General features: G+C 44.1%; 1 protein-coding gene across 11 annotated transcripts in view; it reads right to left on the bottom strand.

Annotated features, from left to right (window-relative positions):
- Positions 1 to 1453: 1453 nt before the first annotated feature.
- Positions 1454 to 21592, bottom strand: part of LOC130332584 (uncharacterized) — a 79650-nt gene continuing 59511 nt past the window's right edge. For 9 of the 11 annotated variants that reach the window (XM_056553752.1, XM_056553747.1, XM_056553754.1 and 6 more), the window contains 6 exons: positions 12950 to 12990; positions 11090 to 11190; positions 10806 to 10914; positions 8886 to 8935; positions 8552 to 8618; positions 1454 to 1924 (listed from right to left, as the gene is read on the bottom strand). In XM_056553752.1, coding sequence (XP_056409727.1) covers positions 1697 to 1924; positions 8552 to 8618; positions 8886 to 8935; positions 10806 to 10914; positions 11090 to 11190; positions 12950 to 12990 — 596 coding nt within the window. In that variant the 3' untranslated portion in view covers positions 1454 to 1696. The remainder of the gene's footprint in view (positions 1925 to 8551; positions 8619 to 8885; positions 8936 to 10805; positions 10915 to 11089; positions 11191 to 12949; positions 12991 to 21592) is intronic. The other 2 variants (XM_056553748.1, XM_056553746.1) reach the window with 1 other exon arrangement.

The following is a 21592-nucleotide window of genomic DNA, read 5'->3' as shown; positions in this document are numbered from 1 at the left end:
TTCAGACAACCAAGCTAGCTTCCACATGATCTCATCCTCACTACACCACAGCAGAGCATGCCCACGACCACCAGGGGGCGGCAGCGAGATGTGAATTCTAGCAGCTTGAGAGCGATTAGTGCTAAGTGAGAGCATTTAGGGCACCAGTTTAAGGTGTTATATCCCTTTAACTAAATCAAAGCAGAAAATGTGAATTATGAGACCCAAGAATAGATTCAATCCCTTATGAGACCTTAATCATTTCTGGCCCCTTTAAGCTGAAATATCGAGGAATGAGACTTAAAGTCAGGAAGCCATAGATGAGCGACAGGCGCATGATGCTGCATCCTAATCACAAATCTCATCAATGCAATGACTTCTCCAGGAATAATCTTATTAATCACAGCCATATCGTGCCACAGAGGATTTAAGGAGTAAATTACAGATCATCCACACAAGAGGGTCCTGGATTACTGTGATGAGGCCTTAACATGACTACAGGTGTCGAGTTTTGCATTACACATGTTACTTAGAGGGGTACTCCACTGGCCAGCGTTCGGAACTAACTGTTCCGAATGCTGTTTTCGTGCTGCCGGGATCGTCCACGCCCCCTTTATGCAAGTCTATGGGAGGGGGCTTGACGGTAGTCACGCCCCTCCCATAGACTTGCATTGAGGGTGCGTGGCTGTGATATCACGAGGGGGCATGACCGATCCCTGGAACACTGAACACCGAACACCGGCCAGTGGATTACCTCTTTAAACAGTCATGTTGTGTGACTCTTATAGCTGCATTGAACTCCATAATGAAAATTTTGATGTTTTTCATACTTTTTATTGCCTGCAGGTGGCGTATGCCTATGCTTTTCCTCTGCACAGGTTATGATGAATCTCCGCAATGACTCCACCCATGAGGAAGCTTGATGACTTGATTTCACAAACTTATGATGAACACTCTTCTCCACAGCCATCGTTTTGTGTTGAGTGCCATATGAGTGCCTCTATGGTATGTAGGCCCTTGATGCCACAATGTGCTGCCTCTGTATAAAGGGGTACTCCGCTGCTCCAGCGTTTGGAACACTTTGTTTCCGAACGCTTGGGGCGGGCGGCAAGGGTCGTGACGTCACAGTCACGCCAACTCGTGATGCCACACCACGCCCCCTTAATGCAAGTCTATTGAAGGGGGCGTGGTGGATGCCACGCCCCCTTCCATAGACTTGCATTGAGGGGGCGTGGTGTGGCATCACGAGGGGGCGTGACTGTGACATCACGACCCCCGCCGCCCGCACCCAGCCTTCTAAACGAAAGCTGGGTGCTGCAATCAGAAATCTTATTCCCTATACTTTGGATAGGGGATAAGATGTCTAGGGGTGGAGTACCCCTTTAACGCAAGAAGATGGAGTTTCCAAAATATTTTGGTCAACTTAATAGATTTAGGTGCAAAGTAATGAAATCAAATTAAAGGGATTCTCCAAAAAAATCTTTATTCAGAAAAATCTGATAACTAACATTGACTGAGCTGGGAAGCTACATGATGTGCTTGTTGCGATGACATAGTCCGTGACATAGTCTGTGACATAGTCCGTGACATAGTCCGTGACAAGTGTAGTCTGGAGTTGTGACAACACAGCATGTCCATAGTTACCAGCCAAAAGTTGGGGGCAAATAGGTGTCAGTGATGGCAAAAAATTTCCGTATAATGTCACAACAGGACAAAATCATCTTTCATTGCCAGTATCAGACTCGGCTTCTATGTTGTCTACGTGGCCGTCATGTGTCTCCAACATCTTTGTACCACGGTCTTGAGATTTCGTGGCCGACTGATAAGAGTCCACTGCTGGAGGTTGTTTGCTCTTCTGATATTGAGGATTTCGTAGTACGGCCTCGGTGGCATTTTCATGGTCTCTTAAGAAGATGGCGTTGTGTCTAGTGTTGGGAATTGGGTCCTGGAAATGACAGTAATAAAATGCTATAAATATCATAAAAAGAATACACTCCCAACAACATAATCAGGTACCTTGCTAAAAAAATAAAAAAAATTATATTAAAGATATCTGTGGTAGACTTCTTGAGATGGGTCATTGATGCCTATGTGGAATCGGGAAGGTTTTTTTTTTTCCACCTACAATGAGAGCAGTTGTCTTCTGCTTCCTCTGCATCAACGCTCTTTTTACGGCCTTACTATGTGACTATGTCAGACATAGGTGGGGATCGATGACCTTTCTACCCCAATTCCCAAAAATTGCATCTCTAAATTTCTAGCACAGATCTTCTCAAGCTCTTAGATCCATGGCTCCATTAGAAGGGTTTTCCCCATTTGGGCAAGTTATTACCTATACACAGGGCAGGGGGGTAACTTGCACATCGTTGGGGGTCCGAGCACTGGGACCCTCACTGATTCCCAGAACAAAGTAAAAATGCAGCCCAGATGAAAGGAGAGGGCTACATAAAATGACTCCTTTAAAGGGCTTTTCCCATTTGGGCAAGTTTTTTCCTATAGGATGGGATGGTGAGATAACCTGTGGATCAATGGGGGGGGGGGGGGGGGGGGTAGGAACTGCTGCATATTTACTTTTTGGGTGCTGGCAAGATGGGAAAACACCTTTAAAGGGGTACTCCACCCGTAGACATCTTATCCCCTATTCATAGGATAGAGCACCGGGTGCAGCTCCGGAGGCTTCGCTTAGAGCACCGGGTGCAGCTCCGGAGGCTCGTGACATTAGGGCTGCGCCCCGTTCGTGACATCAGGTCCACGCCCCCTCAATGCAAGTCTATGGGAGGGGGCGTGATGACTGTCACCACCCCTACCATAGACTTGCATTGAGTGGACGTGACGTCACGAGCGGGGTGTGGCCATGACGTCACGAGCTTCCGCCCCGCATCGCCAGTCATCTGGCATGGACTGAAGTTTGCTTTGTGCACTGGATGTCTGGGGTGCTGCAGCGGTGATCACTAGCATCCGGGCCCCCCACAATCAGACATCTTATCCTTTGGATAGGGGATAAGATGCTTAGGGGAGGAGTACCCCTTGAAGCAGGTGCTGGATCTCAGGCCAATGCCCAGGACTGGGTTGTAGGTAGGTAGTCTTTTTGTCACATGTGGGGAAAAAAAATCAGTTTTCTACCGTAGCCCTGAATTTAGCAACCCATGCCAAGGCAAGACTACCTGCCCAACATCCAGAGTAAATTACCTTCCAGCCGCCCTTATTTAGGGCTAAGGACCCTTTTGAAATCCAAGGGTAAGTCTTAAAAAGATGCCCTGACCAGATGACATCAGGACAGAGAGGAGATTCATCTATCAGATGCGTTTGTGACTTTTATTTTCAAACTATACTTACAATGTGGTGGCAGATCATCAGATGCCGGAATTTATTCTTTGCCTCGAGGGAGCCCCCGGTTAGCTCAATGGTTGGCACAAGGTCTAATCTCCCGAGACTGTGATTTCATGTCTTCTGCTATCTGCCCCGGGGCACCTGATCCCTGACTGAAGAGAAACAGCTGCCTGCACTACTGGACGGCATACCAGCTGCTGGACGCCACACACTAATACAACCAACCAGTGTGCCATGTACTGCTGCCAGCCGTCCCCGAGCTGAGGACTCATCCTAGTGATATCTTCTGCTGGAGATTATTTATTCCTGCCAATTTCTGAGAATCATAGGAGAGATTCTGAAAAAAGACGCAGTGTGTGGCACCACACACCAGGCCCCATAAAAAATACAAACCCCAGACCAGACAAGATCCTCTAAACTGATATACATATCCAATACATATCCAATCTGATATACATATCAAACAACCCCTAAACTAATACAAAACCATCACCAGCCATAAAAAATGAAAACCCCAGATCGAGCTACTAAACAAATGCAAAAAACAGACCCCTAAACTAATACAGGCCCCAAACCAGACCCATAAACTTATACAGACCCCAGACCAGACCCCTAAACTAATACAAACCCCTGACCAGACCCCTAAACTAATACAGACCCCAGACCCTAAACTAATACAAACTCAAGACCAGACCCCTAAACTAATACAGACCCCAGACCCCTAAACTAATACAGACCTCTAAACTAATACAGACCCCAGACCAAACCCCTAAGCTAATACTGACCCAGACCAGAGCCCTAAACTAATACAGACCCCAGATCAGACCCCTAAACCAGACCCTTAAATGAATACTGACCCAGACCAGAGCCCTAAACTAATACATAACTCAGACCAAACCCCTGAACTAATACAGACCCCAGACCAGACCCCTAAACTAATACAGACCCCAAACCAGACCCCTAAACTAGTACAGACCCCAGACCAGAGCCCTAAACTAATACAGACCACAGACCCCTAAACTAATACAGACCACATACCAGACCCCTTAACTAACACAAACCCCAGACCAGACCCCTAAACTAATACAGACCCCTAAACTAATACAGGCTCCAGACCTCTAAACTAATACAGACCCCAGACCAGATCACTAAACTAATACAGATCACTAAACTAATACAGACCCCTAAATTAATACAGACCCCAGACCAGACCCCTAAGCTAATACTGACCCAGACAAGAGCCCTAAACTAATACAGACCCCAGATCAGACCCCTAAATACAGGCCCTAAACCAGACCCTTAAACGGATACTGATCCAGACCAGAGCCCTAAACTAATACAAAACTTAGACCAAACCCCTGAACTAATACAGATCCCAGACCAGACCCCTAAACTAATACAGACCCCTGACCAGACCCCTAAACTAATACAGACCCCAGACCAGACCCCTAAACTAATACAGACCCCAGACCACACCCCTAAACTAAGACAAACCCCTGACCATACCCCTAAACTTATACAGACCGCAGACCAGACCCCTAAACTAATACAGACCCCAGACCAGACCCCTCAACTAATACAGACCCCAGACCAGACCCCTCAACTAATACAGACCCCTAAACTAATACAGACCCTATATCAGACACCTAAACTAATACAGACCCCAGACCGGACCCTAAACTAATACAGACCCCCAGAACACACCCCTAAACTAATACAGACCCCTAAACTAATACAGACTCCATACCAGACCCCTAAACTAATACAGACCCCAGACCAGACCCCTAAACTAATACAGACCCCAGATCGGATCCCTAAACTAATACAGACCCCAGATCAGATCCCTAAACTAATACAGACCCCAGATCAGACACCTAAACTAATACAAACCCCAGACCCCTAAACTAATATAGAACCCAGACGAGTCCCCTAAACTAATACAGACCCCAGACCCCTAAACTTATACAGACCCCAGACCAAACCCCTAATCTAATACAGACCTTAGACCAGACCCGTAAACTAAAACAAACCCCAGACCAGACCCCTAAATTAATAGAGACCCCAGAACTTGCTCACTAAATTAATATTGCCCTCGGACCATAGCCCCTTAATAGATCAGACACCCTAAATAAATAAGCAGATACTAGGCTCATTAAACTAATACAAACCCCAGAACAGACTCCCCAATAAATACAGACCTCAGGTGCCATAGGAAAATGCTGACCTAGACCTCACTCTTAAATAATACAACTTGACCCTGAGAAAATCTCAGTGTTTCCTTTTAACCTTTCCTTTCCTTTTATGGATTATGTCATCACCTATCAAATCCCTCCTGCCAGCTCCAAGACCCATACCCTCAAGCTCTATCTGTATACTGCTGCCGCTATCTCTATTGGATCAGGATATATAGTGGTTATACACCTCCCCTCCAGCTCTATCTGTATACTGCTGCTATCACTATAGGATCAGGATATATAGTAGTTATGCACCTTCCCTCCAGCTCCATCTGTATACTGCTGCTGCTATCTCTATGGGATCAGGATATATAGTAGTGATACACCTCCCCTCCAGCTCTATCTATATGGGAGCAGGATTTACAGTAGTTATACACCTCCCCTTCAGCTCTATCTGTATACTGCTGCTATCACTATAGGATCAGGATATATAGTAGTGATACACCTCCCCTCCAGCTCTATCTATATGGGAGCAGGATTTACAGTAGTTATACACCTCCCCTCCAGCTCTATCTGTATACTGCTGCTATCACTATAGGATCGATCAGGATATATAGTAGTTATACACCTTCCCTCCAGCTCTATCTGTATACTGCTGCTGCTATCTCTATGGGATCAGGATATATAGTAGTTATACACCTCCCCTCCAGCTCTATCTGTATACTGCTGCTATCACTATAGGATCAGCATATATAGTAGTTATACACCTCCCTCCAGTTCTATCTGTATACTGCTGCTATCACTATGGGATCAGCATATATAGTAGTTATACACCTCCCTCCAGCTCTATCTGTATACTGCTGCTATCACTATGGGATCAGCATATATAGTAGTTATACACCTCCCCTCCAGTTCTATCTGTATACTGCTGCTATCTATATGGGAGCAGGATTTACAGTAGTTATAGTAATTATTAATACTTCTTTAAAGGAAAGTTATGCTCTGCAGAAACATCCAGTATCTGTGCAGCTGTTCAATGTTTTCTTCTCCAAGCACATCCAAAGCTGCATTCATAATTCTGTAACAAACTGTTTATTTACTAAACTTTTTCTGCACATTAAATCCTTTATGTCGTGCCAGAATGATTTTGGATAAGATTTGTCATCAGAATTTCCAGCTCTTAAAGGGCCAGTCCAACCCGGTGTTAAAATATCCGCTGAATGATCCGCACCGGCACCCGACTCATCGCCTGTGACCGCAGTCATTTCCTCCCCTTGTCCTGCTACGACCATATGGGTCCCGGACTAAATGTTTGCAGGTGTCATCATAATTCACGGTAATTAGTGAGACAGATGATCCGATTAGACGCACTGGAATTCCGGCTGATGAACACGAAGCGCAAAATGCTGATATTATTTATTATGTGCTTATCCTGCAAATCGGGGCCTGGTCAGTGTCTGGAAACCTTCCCCAATCTGTCCGGCGGAACCTAATAAAACTGCTCATGTGAACAGAGCCCTGGGAACATCTTCAGCTCCAGAGATTTTACCTTGGACAACCTCCCATCACTCCTATTCTTTACATACATTACAGAACTAGCGGAGTACCCGGCGTTGTCCAGTTTTTCCTTTATAATCCTTGTTGAGGAGGAAAATAAACAAAGGAGGAAGCTTTTGACTTGATAACCCGCCCTCATATATTGTTGTCATATCCCAACCCCATATCCCGTCCTCATATCCCGTCCTCCTATTCCGACCTCCTATCCCGTCCTCCTATCCCAACCTCCTATCCCGTCCTCCTGCCCGTCCTCCTATCCCGTCCTCCTATCCCGACCTCCTATCCCGACCTCCTATCCCGACCTCCTATCCCGACCTCCTATCCCAACCTCATATCCCATCCTCCTAGCACGACCTCCTATCCCGACCTCCTATCCCGACCTCCTATCCCGTCCTCCTATCTCGTCCTCCTATCCCGACCTCCTATCCCGACCTCCTATCCCGACCTCCTATCCTTACCTCCTATCTCGACCTCATATCCCGTCCTCCTATCTCGACCTCCTATCCCGACCTCCTATCCCGACCTCCTATCCCGACCTCCTACCACGACCTCCTACCACGACCTCCTACCACGACCTCCTATCTCGACCTCCTATCCCGACCTCCTACCCCGACCTCCTATCCCGACCTCCTATCCCGACCTCCTATCCCGACCTCCTATCCCGACCTCCTATCCCGACCTCCTATCCCGTCCTCCTATCCCGTCCTCCTATCCCGTCCTCCTATCCCGACCTCCTATCCCGACCTGCTATCCCGTCCTGTAATATGTGACCAGGTATTGAAATATCTCCAGCCGTACAGAAGTTATGCGGGAACATACATTTCCCATTGCTTTGCATGGGACTTTAAACAAAAACCTCGACCCTCACAAATGGGGGTAGTTAAGGGTTAAATTAACCATCCTATATTTTAAGTGGACATATAAGTAACATGTGACAAAGTATTATCGAAATATCTCCAGCCGTTTGGAAGTTATGCAGTAACATATATTTCCCATTGACTTGTATAGGACTTTAAACATAAACCCCGCCCCTGGCAAATGGGGGTGAGTAAGGGTTAAATCATCTATCCTATGTTTTTTGTTGACATATAAGTAACATGTGGCCAAGTTTCATGTTAATACACACACACACACACGTTGAGTTTTATATATATAGATTATATACCCAGAAACACGTATAATTTATACCAGCTGTACATATATCAGTATTTCTTAAAGGGGTACTCCACTGGCCAGCATTCGGAAGTAAATGTTCTGAACGCTGTATTAGCTCTGCGGCGGTCGGCCACGCCCCTCGTGACATCACGGCCACGTCCCCTCAATGCAAGTCTATGGGAGGGGGCGTGACGTCAGTCACGCCCCCTCCCATAGACTTGCATTGAGGGTGTGTGGCCGTTATGTCACAAGGGGCGTGGCCAACCCCCGCAGTGCGAAAACAGCATTCGGAACATTTACTTCCGAACACTGCCCAGTGGAGTACCCCTTTAAGACACATAATCCTGTATACTCACTGGAGACGATAATCCTCCGCCATTTCTTGAGGAGATCTGTGACGATCCATTGGATTTTACTTGACTTCTAAATCGTAAAGAAATTTTATTTAGTATTTTTTTTTTATTTAGTTATTTGTTTTCTTAACATCAAAGTAACACAACCAATATATGTGCCCCCAAAAAACATACTTGACCGGGAATAAGCTGAAATATCAGAAAGCACCTGAGGACAACAGTGGTGCATTTTTGGGGAAAATAAATTCAATTTACTCTAATTCCTTTTAACAGTACATTTTTTTTCGGAGATATTGAGAAATGTATTTTAAGTCTGGACACATTGGGTAAATCTTACCTATAAGCCATGGCAGCCATGACGCCTGGAAAATCCAAAAATTCTTCAACCTGTGAGATGTAATAAAGATAGGTAATTCAGCAAAAAAATTCTGCACACCAGAATTCTGGATTTTTTTTTTTTAAAGTACCATATTAGGGTGGGGTCATAGTTCCTGGCTCTGGGGTGGGACTAGTGACATCATCGCACCAGCTTGGTGATATCACTTATAGTTATATGCAGTGGACTGGAATTAAACCACTGATGGCTTCACTTGTGGGATCCACAACTTGGCCCTAATGACTGCATGGGATTGGGGTGGGCCTGTAGTCGTCCCCATGGTGGTGCCCACTTTTTACAGCTGCTTAAAGGGTTTCTCTGGTGGAAAACTTTTTTTTTAATTTAAGTAAAATAAGTAGTCAGATCTTGCTAGGATACATACTAATGGAGGAGTCCAAGTATTAGGACTCCCATTAAATGCTGGAATAAAAGGGCAATATCTACATAAGGGGTTCTCAACCAAGGGTACGCCAAGGGTTATGCGGGGGTACGGCAGTTCTCTGACAAATGCCAGCCATGCATTGGCCAGTATTTGTCAGCACAGAGCGGGGACTGGACGTTGCAGTCGCTGTGGCAGCTCACTATGTGGTACCACTGCCGGAGCTGCGGCCATCTTATGTGAGCTGCAGTAGCTGCCGGGCCTGATGTGATGACCCTGACGTTGTGCGGAGGTGCCAGCACAGCACAGAATGACATCACCCGTCAGTGCGGTCTTCCGACAACCGCCGAACGGGATAGACACAGGCCTGGTAAGCATATTAAACTAAGTGTGATATTGCAGTATATATCTCATATATTGGCCCAAGGGGATCTGAGGGGGGAACGAGGGGGGAATAATAGCACAAGGGGATTAAGATGGAGGGGGATAATGGCACAAGGGGATAAAGATAGAGGGGGAATAAAGGGACAATGAGATTATGATGGAGGGGGGGGTAATGGCACAAGGGGATGAAGATGGAGGGGAATATTGGCCCAAGGGTATCGGAGGGGGAACAAGGGGGGAATAATAGCACAAGGGGATAAAGATAGAGGGGGAATAATAACACAAGGAGATAAAGATGGAGGGGGAATAATAGCACAAGTGGATGAAGATGGAGGAGGAATAATAACACAAGGGGATAAAGATAGAGGGGGAATAATGGCACAAGTGGATGAAGATGGAGGAGGAATAATAACACAAGGGGATAAAGATGGAGGGGGAATAATAACACAAGGGGATAAAGATGGAGGGGGATAATGGCACAAGGGGATTAAGTGCCGCATTAGAAAGTTAAAAACACATCATTATGAAATGAAGTACTTTTATGACTTATTTTGTCTGCGGGTACCCCTCGCGTGTAAATTCTGCATGAACTTACGCACAAGTGGTACCTGCGGACATACTTTGACCCTTTCGGGTACAGTCATGAAAAAGGTTGAGAACCCCTGATCTACATTATGGAGGAGATTTATCACAACCTGTCCAGAAGCAAAGTTGCTGAGTTGCCTATAGCAACCAATCAGATCTCTTCTTCCATTTCTCAGAGGCCTTTTTAAAAATTAAAGAAGTGATCTGATTGGTTGCTATGGGAAACTCAGCAACTTTTCCTCTGGACAGGTTTAGATAAATCTCTCCCTATGTCTTTATGGACTAAGCAGACACTGATGCTCAGACCCAGACATATATGTTGGAGTTTTCAGATCGATGCCCAGTCAGGGGTGGAACTGAGCAGAATCAAATGGGTCATCATGTAACAGCGTTGCGGTCTATTGGCTGTAGCGAACCTTAGGGATCTGCCACCCTGATCAATAAGTGATGGTGCCATAACCTATTATAACGGGAGGATGTCAAGGAGAAAATTCAAAAAGTTGAGTGTGCATCCTTGTCCCCCTGCTTCTAACCTTTCCCTTGGCCTTGGCCCATTCTCCATCTTCATCATCATCGTTCCTCGTCTTGTTTTTGTTTCCCTCTCGTCTTCCTTTGCTCTTTCCTCTCTCTTTGGCCGAGGAGCTGTAATGTATCAGAACGTACAGAAGAATTAGAGGCGAAGGGTAGACGCCGATCCCAGACACAACTCAACAAGTAGTATACAGACACATGGAGGAACTTATTAGAATGTCAAAAAATCTTGTTGTCTTCAGCTGCTGCGTTGTGGACATATGTGAACAATAATATCTTCACCTACCAGGAGATCGTAGAACTTTTGGGTCTACTTTTGTCTTCTCCGTCACTCAAGCGCATGTCCAGTTTCACCTGTTCGATAAGTTTAGAGCAAATGTCACTTTCCTACAGAAAATTCAACAGGGGATCTCTCATTACCACAACAGGAGGTGTTACCTGTGTAAAACATTATAATATTTTGGATCAAGGGCATAAAACAAGCCTGTGAAGCATTGAGAGGCAGTCTGTGGTATGGTTGATGGGACCATCATGTTTGTATGACCTCAAATGATCCTCGGCTTTATAGACATATCATACCCCAAAAGGTTTCCGGCAACATGTCATTTTTCAGATCGCTTTTGGTTGGTTAGATCTCTTTTGGTTGGTCGCTTTACTTATCTATGTAAGATGCCTCACTTACTCCTTAAAGGGTTGTCTAGCTTGGACAACCACCGTAAACATGACTAAAGGAGGTGCTAAGGAATAATGTCATCTATGTAAAGCATTCATGAGATGGGATATCCAAGGAAGAGTAACTCTTTGCAGTGACCCTTCTGTCTGGTTAAGGGCAAGGTTACACGAAGGGGCACATCCACAGCGTATTTCACGCTGCGGATGCGCTGACGGCAGTCACAGAGGTACTGCAGAGCAAGCTCCTGGCTACAGCCGGGAGCTTGCTCTGCAGTACCTCTGTGACTGCCGTAAGCGCATCCGCAGCGTGAAATATGCTGCAGATGCGCCTTGTGTTACCCTGCCCTAATAGAGATGAGTACCAAGAACAAACATGGAATAAGCCAAAAAAGTCATCTAAGGCAGACAACCCAATAAAGGAGAAGAAGTATTCTGACATCTTACATAGTTAGCCTGGACCTAACTAAAACAAAAACAGCTCTGCTGGCAAATGGTTATCACACTTTAGGGTCCATAGTAGAAGCCAAGATGACTGTTTAGGGACCGTAAAAGAAATTTGCCCAATCCTTCTCCATGGATATTGTCAACAAGCACAAAGCTCTTTCTTTAGGGGTGGAGTAGCAACAAGGTTCTGTATAAATGGGGTACTCCACTGGAAAACATTTTCTTTTTAAATCAACTGGTGCCAGAAAGTTAAACAGATTTGTAAATGACTTCTATTTAAAAAAAAATCCCAATCCTTCCAGTACTTTTTAGATGATGTATACTACAGAGGAAGTTCTTTTCTTTTTGAATTTCTTTTCTGTCTGACCACAGTCCTCTCTGCCGACACCTCTGTCCATGTCAGGAACTGTTCGGAGCAGGATAGGTTTGCTATGGAGATTTGCTCCTGTTCTGGACAGTACTTGACATGGACAGAGGTGTCAGCAGAGAGCACTGTGGTCAGACAGAAAGGAAATTCAAAAAGAAAAGAACTTCCTCTGTAGTATACATCATCTAAAAAGTACTGGAAGCATTAAAGGAGATGTCCAGTATGGACTATTCCTATTCCATCCTGCCCGGGCTGCAAAAAAAAAAGAGAGAAAACAAACTTTCACTACCTTCCAATGTTCCCCCGGAGCTCCGCAACCGCTGATCGGTCAGCAGGGTTGTCTACTTCCTACTTCCCTTAGCCCGGGACATCACACTGTGCTTAAGTTAGGTAGATCATATAGATAGATAGGTAGATAGTTATCCGCATGCGAACACGCGCATGCGAAAATAACCAAAAGTATATCAAATAGGCGAATTTCGTGAATATAGGACGAATATTCATCCATATATTAACGGAATATTGCAAATTCGAATCTGGCCTATGTCGCTCATCACTAATGACCAGGCCTTGTCCCCAGCCCAGCCTACACCTCCAGGACAGGATGTATTCATTACTCAGGGATTCAATACCATTATTCTGCATTGTTCTTGGATTACTCACCTCGGCCTGGTCTGATGCATTGATTTTCTTATCTCTGAGCCCTAAATCAAAAATGGGAAAAAAAAAAAAACACAAAAAAAAGTGAGCCGCGGGGAGGCGATAATTACAGGAGCCTAAAAACAGAACAAGGCGCTTTGACTGAGTCAGGTTCTTATTAATGAATCATATCCTGGCCACATAGTAACCTAGCTGGCAACACTGGGCCGAAACGCCAAGCTTCTAAATCGTGACCTCATTCCTGAGTTAATGTGCTCTCAATTGTGGCCTTGAATTACAGATATTTTTAAATCCAATTTCACCCATAATTGTAGATGTGACTTAACCCGAGAAACAAAAAAGTTGTACGTTCTGTTCCGAGACCTGACATGTAATGATGGGCCAACGATTCCATTATCTGCCGGGACACGGAGGCTTAATGATCCCAGGCTATCTACATTTCTTATCATTATTTTTTGGGGACTTTTTGAATAACAGTAATTACCATTGGCCGTCTGCCCAAGGCGACCGACTCCTTCAATTATCTTTTTGAGTCACCGCGACTCAACAGGTGAAAAGTAAGTGTGATACGGCGGGTTAGAGATGGAATCCATCCATTAGGAGGTGGGAGTTTCTGTAGCATTTTGTATATGAGGGATATCTGTACTTCACGGCGGACGTCTTAAAGGGGCACTCCACTGGCAAGCGTTCGGTACATTGAGTCACGCCCCGCCCCTCAATGCACGTCTATGGGAGGGGGCGTGGCGGCTGCCACGCCCCCTCCCATAGACATGCATTGAGGGGCGGGGCGTGACGAAGGGGCATGGCCAACACCTGCAGCGCGCACACAGCGTTCGGAACATTTAGTTGGCCAGTGGAGTATCCATTTAATTGAAAGTGCCCTAGAAAGTTGTGTATGACGCATAGAGGTGCCCAGTGCAGCGTAGGGTTCCGAGAAGCATTTGTATGAACGGAGATGTGCGGCTGTGTAGGGCTCGAAGTAGCGGACAACATTTTTTTTTAGAGAAGTTTTTGAGTGGCAAAATCCACAAAATCCACAATTTTTTTTACATTTGCGCCCAATCGATTTGCACATATTAAATAAGTATTTAAGGGGTACTCCGATGGAGAACAACTATTTATTTATTTATTTATTTATTTTTTAAATCAACTGGTGCCAGAAAGTTAAACAGATTTGTAAATTACTTCTATATATATAAAAAAAAAAAAAAAATCTTAATCCTTCCAATACTTATCAGCTCCTCTATGCTCCACAGGAAGTTGTATAATTATTTTCTGTCTGACCACAGTGCTCTCTGCTGAGCAGGAGCAAATCCCCATAGCAAACCTCTCCTGCCCTGGACAGTTCCTGACATGGACATTGGTGGCAGCAGAGAGCACTGTGGTCAGACACAAAAGAACTATACAACTTCCTGCCGAGCATACAGCAGCTAATAAGTACTGGAAGGATTAAGATGTTTTAATAGAAGTAATTTACAAATCTGTTTAACTTTATGGAACCAGTTGATTTGAAAAAAAAATATTTTTTCACCGGAGAACCCCTTTAACAGCAGAGAGGAACCTTTACATTGCCTAGTACTCTCCTTGTATGGCTTTTTGAAAGTCCACTTGTGACCCCCTGATCTTGGCCCTGTTGCTCATGTTAAAGGGGTACTCTGCCCCTAGCCATATTATCCCCTATCCAAAGGATAGGGGATATGATGTCTGATCGTGGGGGTCAGGGCATAGCGGGGATTGGACGCCACAGTCGCCATGGCAGCTCACTATATTGCACCGCCGCCGGAGCTGCGGCAGCGGCCATCTTACGCAAGCTATAGTGCTGCCGGGCCTAATTTGTGACGTCACTGACCCAGCCCCCTCCCTTCCCAGCCCGCTCCCTTCGCAGATTGGAATTATGGACCATACTTTCAGCATATGTGCAACACACCCGGCATTTGTTTAGTGCGTTGTGTCCAGCGCCGGAGGCTCGTGATGTCATGGTCACGCCCCGCTCGTGACTTCACGGCCACCCCCCTCAATGCAAGTCTATGGGAGTCCCCCATAGACTTGCATTGAGGGGGAGTGGCCTTGACATAACGAGTGGGCGTGACCGTGACGTCACAAGCCTCCGTCCCGCATCACCAGTCATCCGGCACGAAGCAAGGTTCGCTCCGTGCACCGGATGTCTGGGATGCCGCAGCCAAGATAGTTGGGGTCCCCGGGACCCCTGCGATCAGATATCTTATTTCCTATATAAAGGATGTCTAGGGATAGAGTACCACTTTAAATCCCACTGTAAATTCTGTTTCACCCATGATGTAGGTCACTCACGTAATGGGGACTTCTTCAGAAAATTGTTGACCTTTACAATGCCGGGTTATCATTACGTATCCCCAATCTATCACAGTGGTGACAGTATTGAGGTTTACACCACCATCTGTTCTAATGGATTTTTTTACTTTTTGATTAACTTGTTTTTTGCAGTCTTTTGGGGGGAGCAATGGCAAAAATGTTATTGCCTTAAAGGGGTTACCCAGGAAAAAACTTTTTTTTTTTTTTTTTTTATATATATATCAACTGGCTCCAGGAAGTTAAACAGTAAATTAAAAAGTAAATTACTTCTATTAAAAAAATCTTAATCCTTTTAGTACTTATGAGCTGTTGAAGTTGAGTTGTTCTTTTCTGTCTAAGTGCTCTCTGATGACACATGCCTCGGGAACTGTCCAGAGTAGAAGCAAATCCCCATAGCAAACCTCTTCTACTCTGTGCAGTTCCCGAGACAAGCAGAGATGTCAGCAGAGAGCACTGTTGCCAGACAGATAAGAACAACTCAACTTCAGTAGCTGATAATTATTGGAAGGATTAAGATTTTTTTAATAGAAGTCATTTACAAATCTGCTTAACTTTCTGGAGCCAGTTGATCTATAAAATAAATAAATAAATAAATAGAAGTTTTTTTTTCCTGGAATACCCCTTTAAATAGACAAAAATATGTGTTCCATTTCTCTTGAGCCATATGTTCTGTTCTTTTCTATTCACACACAAAGCAGATGTTAACAGGGAAATATTTTACTGATGGCCTATCCTTGGGACAAGCCTTATTAAAGGGGCTACAGCCTCTTTACTTACCACCAGGCACAGCGCTGTACATTGGGACCTGGTATTGCAGTTCGTCCCATTGAATAGAATGGGACAAGATGCAATACCAGGTTAAAGGGGTACTCCAGCGAAAAACATCCTATCCCCTATACAAAGGATAAGGGATAAGATGTCTGATCGCAGGGGTCCCGCTGCTCTGGACCCTGCGATCTCTGCTACGGCACCCTAGACATTCGGTGCACGGAGCAAACATCGCTACGTGCCGGATGACTGGCAATGTGGGGTGGAGGCTCCTGACCTCAGTCATGCCCCCTTAATGCAAGTCTATGGGAGGGGGCGTGACGGCAGTCACGCCCCCTCCCATAGACTTGCATTGAGGGGGCGTAGCCATGATGTCACAAGCGTGGCTGTGATGTCATGAGCTTCTGGCGCTGCACCCAACGCTATAAGCGGACGCCGGGTGCGGCAGGGAGATCGCTGGGGTCCCCAGTGGCTGGACCCTTGCGATAAGACATCTTATCCCCTATGCTTTGGATAGGGGATAAGCTGTCTAGGGGCGGAGTACCCCCTTTTAGCCACTACCGAATGTGGGGTGTTGTGCCCAGTAGTGTTGAGCACAAATATTAATAATGCAATTTTTTATCGCGAATACATAGAATATAGTGCTATATATTCGTAATGACTAATGTATAGCACTATATATCATTTTTTTTGTTCTTTTTTCACATTTCAATTTTTATGTGAATTTTTATGCAAATTTCCCATGCAAATTTTTATGCAAATTTTCCATGCAAATTTCCGCATGGAAAAAACAGTGAATGTGAATGAAAAAACGAATAATCGCCAATATATTCGCAAAATATAGCAAATTCAAATATGGCCCCTGCTGCTCATCACTAGTGCCCAGAAGGTAGTGAAGAGTCCACAGCGCTCACCCAAGTACAGCGTCCCCTTCAGTCAGCTGGTAGTAGTGGAGTCAGTCAGTTTTTTTTGGAGAAAGCAGCCATGTTTTTTTTTTTATCCTGGACCGCCCCTTTAACCAGAGCAAATATTGTAAAAAAAAAACAAAAAAAACTAAACCCACATGATTCACCGGATAAAAATAAACCAGACCCGTCTGTCTCCTATAATTGACAGGAGAATAATATGGATTTCGCACCCAGTCGGTAAACAGCGTCACCTGCGTCTCCGAGGGACAAAAACTGTTAATTGTGTTTCTGAGTCAACACGGTCAGGTGAGAGAACCCGCCGCCCCGGCCGCGCTCCCCCACCTATCCACATAATCTTCACTCCGAGGAGGATTTCAAGACTTTAATTCAAGAGAGAAAATATCAAGTCGTTTCCTAATTAATTTATCTTGGCAAAAAAAAAAAAAAAAGAAATATTACTGCAATATTTCATTATAAACTCCAAATTAGCGCAGTGGAAAGGGTAATGCAGCGCCACTGGCGAAGATCCTGGGTAAAATCTCGTCTTAATTACTCTAATTGTGGGTGAGTATCCTGAAAAAAAAAATGCAATTCTCCTGCTGCCGAATATATACTCACCTCTCCCCATTTCTGCAGTCCCCCTCAGTCCTGGGTGTCTTGATGCCAACAATGCTGGGGTCTGTGGTGCAACCCCGAAGGAGGGTGGACTGCAGGAATGGGGAAAGGTGAGTATCTGTCTGCCTGGTCTGTATTTAAGGTAGACTGGTCTCAGGTTTCTACTTTGGGCATAGCCAGGTCTAGAATCTGTTTTGGAGATTCTGTATTCTATGCTTTGGGATAGTCTGGTCTGGAGTCTATATTTAGGAGAAGACTAGTCTGAGGTCTGTGTTTTGAGGATAGCCTGCCCTGTGTTTTCAGAGAGTTTGTGGACTGTAAAAGGCGGATTGTCTGGTGTGGAGTCCGAATTTTTTGGGATAGTCTGGTTTGGGATCAGTATTGCAGCGAAAAACGATTATATGTATATATATATATATATATATATATATATATATATATATATATATAAACGGGATGAGTATTTAGTGATGTAATGAGCTGATTTGCATATAAAAAAAAATATTAAAAAAATGATGTAATGAGCTGATTTGCATATTAATAAAAAAGTGATGTAATGAGCTGATTTGCATATTCATATATATATATATATATATATATCAATTGGCTCCAGAAAGTTAAACAGTTTTTTGCAGGCTGTAAACGGATTCAAAACGGTTAAAAAAAAATCCCATTCATGTCAATGGGATTTTTTTTACCATCCATTTGCGCCCGTTTGTACCTGTCTGCACTCATTTCCGTTTTTTTTTTTTTACGGCAGAAAAAACGGCACATGCAGTATTTTTTCTTCCGTCCAAAAAAACTGAAGAAAAAAACGGATACAGTAAATTTAACATTGAAGTCTATGGAAATGAGCCTGAGTCTATGGATGAGCCTTTAATGTCATCCGTTTGCATCCGTTTTTCCAATCCGTTTTAACTTTTGAGCATGCTCAGAACAAAAAAAAAATGTTTTTAGTTTATTAACTGAACAAAAACGGATACAAATGGATAACATCCGTTTGCATCCGTTATTGTCCGTTTTTTTAAAGTCCGTTTTTAAGAACGGACGGAATGGGTCTAGAAGGCCGTGCGAACGCAGTCTAAGAAGTACTGTCCACACTGGTCCGACTTGCGACAGGCCATGGAGTGAGCTGGTACATGTTACCTTTCAGATAGCTTAAAGGGCTAGTCTGGACTAGGTTAGAATTTTGGGGGATAGTTTGGGGTCCGTATTTAACCGACAGTCTGGTCTGGGATCTGTACTATGGGAATAGTCCCATCTGTGGTCTGATTTTGGGGATAGTCTGGTCTGGGGTCTGCGTTTAAATGATAATGCGTAGTAAAGGGGTAGTCTGGTCTTTGGTCTATATATGTGGTTTTCAACTAGCAGACCTCCAGATGTTGCAAAACTACAACTCCCAGCATGCCCGGACAGCCGTTGGCTGTCCGGGCATGCTGGGATTTGTAGTTTTGCAACATCTGGAGGTATGCTAGTTGAAGACTAGAGATGAGCGAACTTACAGTAACTTCGATTCCTCACGAACTTCTCGGCTCGGCAGTTGATGACTTTTCCTGCATAAATTAGTTCAGCTTTCCGGTGCTCCGGTGGGCTGGAAAAGGTGGATACAGTCCTAGGAGACTCTTTCCTAGGACTGTATCCACCTTTTCCAGCCCACCGGAGCACCTGAAGGCTGAACTAATTTACGCAGGAAAAGTCAGCAACCGCCGAGCCGAGAAGTTCGTGACGAATCGAATTTACTGTAAGTTCGCTCCTTCTCTATTGAAGACCACTGGTCTATATTTTTGGAGTTAGACTAGTCTGTGGTCTGTCATTTGGAGAGTGATATCTTAGGTGTGTATTTTGGGGATAGTCTGGTCTGAGATCCCGGTCTAGTCTAGTCTGGGGTCTGTATAAAGGGAGATGTGTTCTAGAATCTGCATTAAGATAAAGTGATCTGGGGGGGGGGGGGGGGCTGTATTAATTTAGGTTGTTTAATTACATTTTGGGATACAAGTGGGGTTGTGTCCTATATGAATGAGGGGAAAAATTAGCATTTAGCATTAAGCGTGACACATAATATGTCCCCTTTTAGAATCACCCTGATGATCCTTTGCAAAAATTCGGCTCTTACACAAGTATGACAACTATTATGAGGGGCCTTGTTTGTGCCCATGGATGTTCCCAAAATTCTTACCTATCATTTAGAAAACATCTGATCGCTAGTGATGAGCGGCATTGGCCATATTCAAATTTGCAATATTTTGCGAATATATAGACAAAAATTTGTCCTATATTCGCGGATTTCGCGGATTCGTTATATTCGCATATTCACAAGAAAACAGTGAGGGGGGGGGGGGCAACTTTACTATTGGTTGCTAGGGATGTTGTTGATAACCTCTGACAAGTGTATTTACATCATTCTAATTGGCCCACAAGTGAAAAGAAAGAATATGCGAATATGCGGAAAAATGAATATTCGCAATTTCGAATATATAGCGAATATATTCGCAATATTCGCGAATTCACGAATTTGCGATATTCGCGATAAAAATTTGAAATATTCGTGCCCAACACTACTGATCACAGCAAGTAACTAATCCAAAAAGTCTGGCATAAATTTGCCAGTGATGAGCTTGTTGCTCAACTAGTTGGGGACTGTTGTATGTCTTGTTGAGCTATGGAGATGTCACTCACATCCACTTCAAATTGTGGGGGCGGAGACTAATAAGTATTACAGCGGGGGACTGACTGAGATAAAAGTAGTGTATTTGGCAAAACATTCATCATCTCAGGACTGAAAAACTCTGTATTCATACCTAACCTTTAATTTATACTTAAAAAAGGCAAAATTCTGCCAGAAAAACTAAAGTTAAACCAATAGCGCCATAATCATTGGCAATAGATATTGTCAGATAAACACTGGGGGTGTTAGTACAACAAAATGTCAACTACTGACCCAAAGGGGACAATTGTAACCCTAAAAATTGTTCCTGTTAATTCAAAATCATATCCCGACGTGTTTCAGGGTTCATCAGGGGACATACGACAGGATTGTACTGAACAGATAAACACAAATGGTTAACAAGGCATAATGAAAATATATACATTAACTAACCCTACACTTTAGTAAGTAAATACCAAGGTCTAATTTTGGACAACTCACTCAGATACCCCTGTGGTATCTCTATTTATCATAGCCCCATTGATGTATTTAAGGGGTATCTGAGTTTGTTGTCTAAGTTTAAACCTTGGTATTTACTTTTTTTGAACATGGTTGTTTAATATATGTTTTTTCATCATGCATTGCCATCCATTTGTATTTATCTGTTCCATACAATCCTGTGAAATGTCCCCTGATGAACCCCAAAACGTGTTTTGATATGATTTTAAAATAACAGGAACAATTTTAAGGGCCACAATTGTCACTTGGGGTAAATATTTGGCATACGGTTGAACTAACACCCCCAGTGTTTATCTGACATTACTGTAACTTTTGCAAATAATTATAACACTATTAGTGGCCCTATATGTCCCCTGATGAACCCTGCCATCTTTTAATTTGGGGGGGGAGGGAAACACGGTGGGGTATGATTTTTAAATAACAGGAATGTTTTTTGGGGCAGAGTTGTCTTTTTGGGGGTCACAATTAGTTGCACTATCAATCCCCTCACCTGTTGCAGAAAATTGTGGAACCACATCTTTTGTGGACTGTTTTGGTTTAGGATCTACTGTATAAATTAAAGGTTACATTGTAATACAGAGTTTTTCAGTCCCGTGATAGGGCATAGACTAATAACGCTGAGGTGTCTTCATGTGCAAAATTGACCCCCCAAAGACATCTTCTGACAATTGGTAAGACCTAATACTTCTGCACTCGGCTGTCGGACCCCTGGAATCTGCCAATAAACCTCAATCTGCTCTGTCTGCCCCAGGTCCATGCCTCCAGCTATATTTACAGAGGCCCAACTGGTTTCTCCATGTGTGATGCGTCTGTTCGGTGACGTTCCATAGAATTGTTTCCTGAAATTTCCTAATTTCTACT

This window comes from Hyla sarda, unplaced genomic scaffold (genome assembly GCF_029499605.1).
Source record: "Hyla sarda isolate aHylSar1 unplaced genomic scaffold, aHylSar1.hap1 scaffold_38, whole genome shotgun sequence".
Classification (NCBI taxonomy): Eukaryota; Metazoa; Chordata; class Amphibia; order Anura; family Hylidae; genus Hyla; species Hyla sarda.
This window is presented reverse-complemented; position numbering and strand designations above follow the sequence as displayed.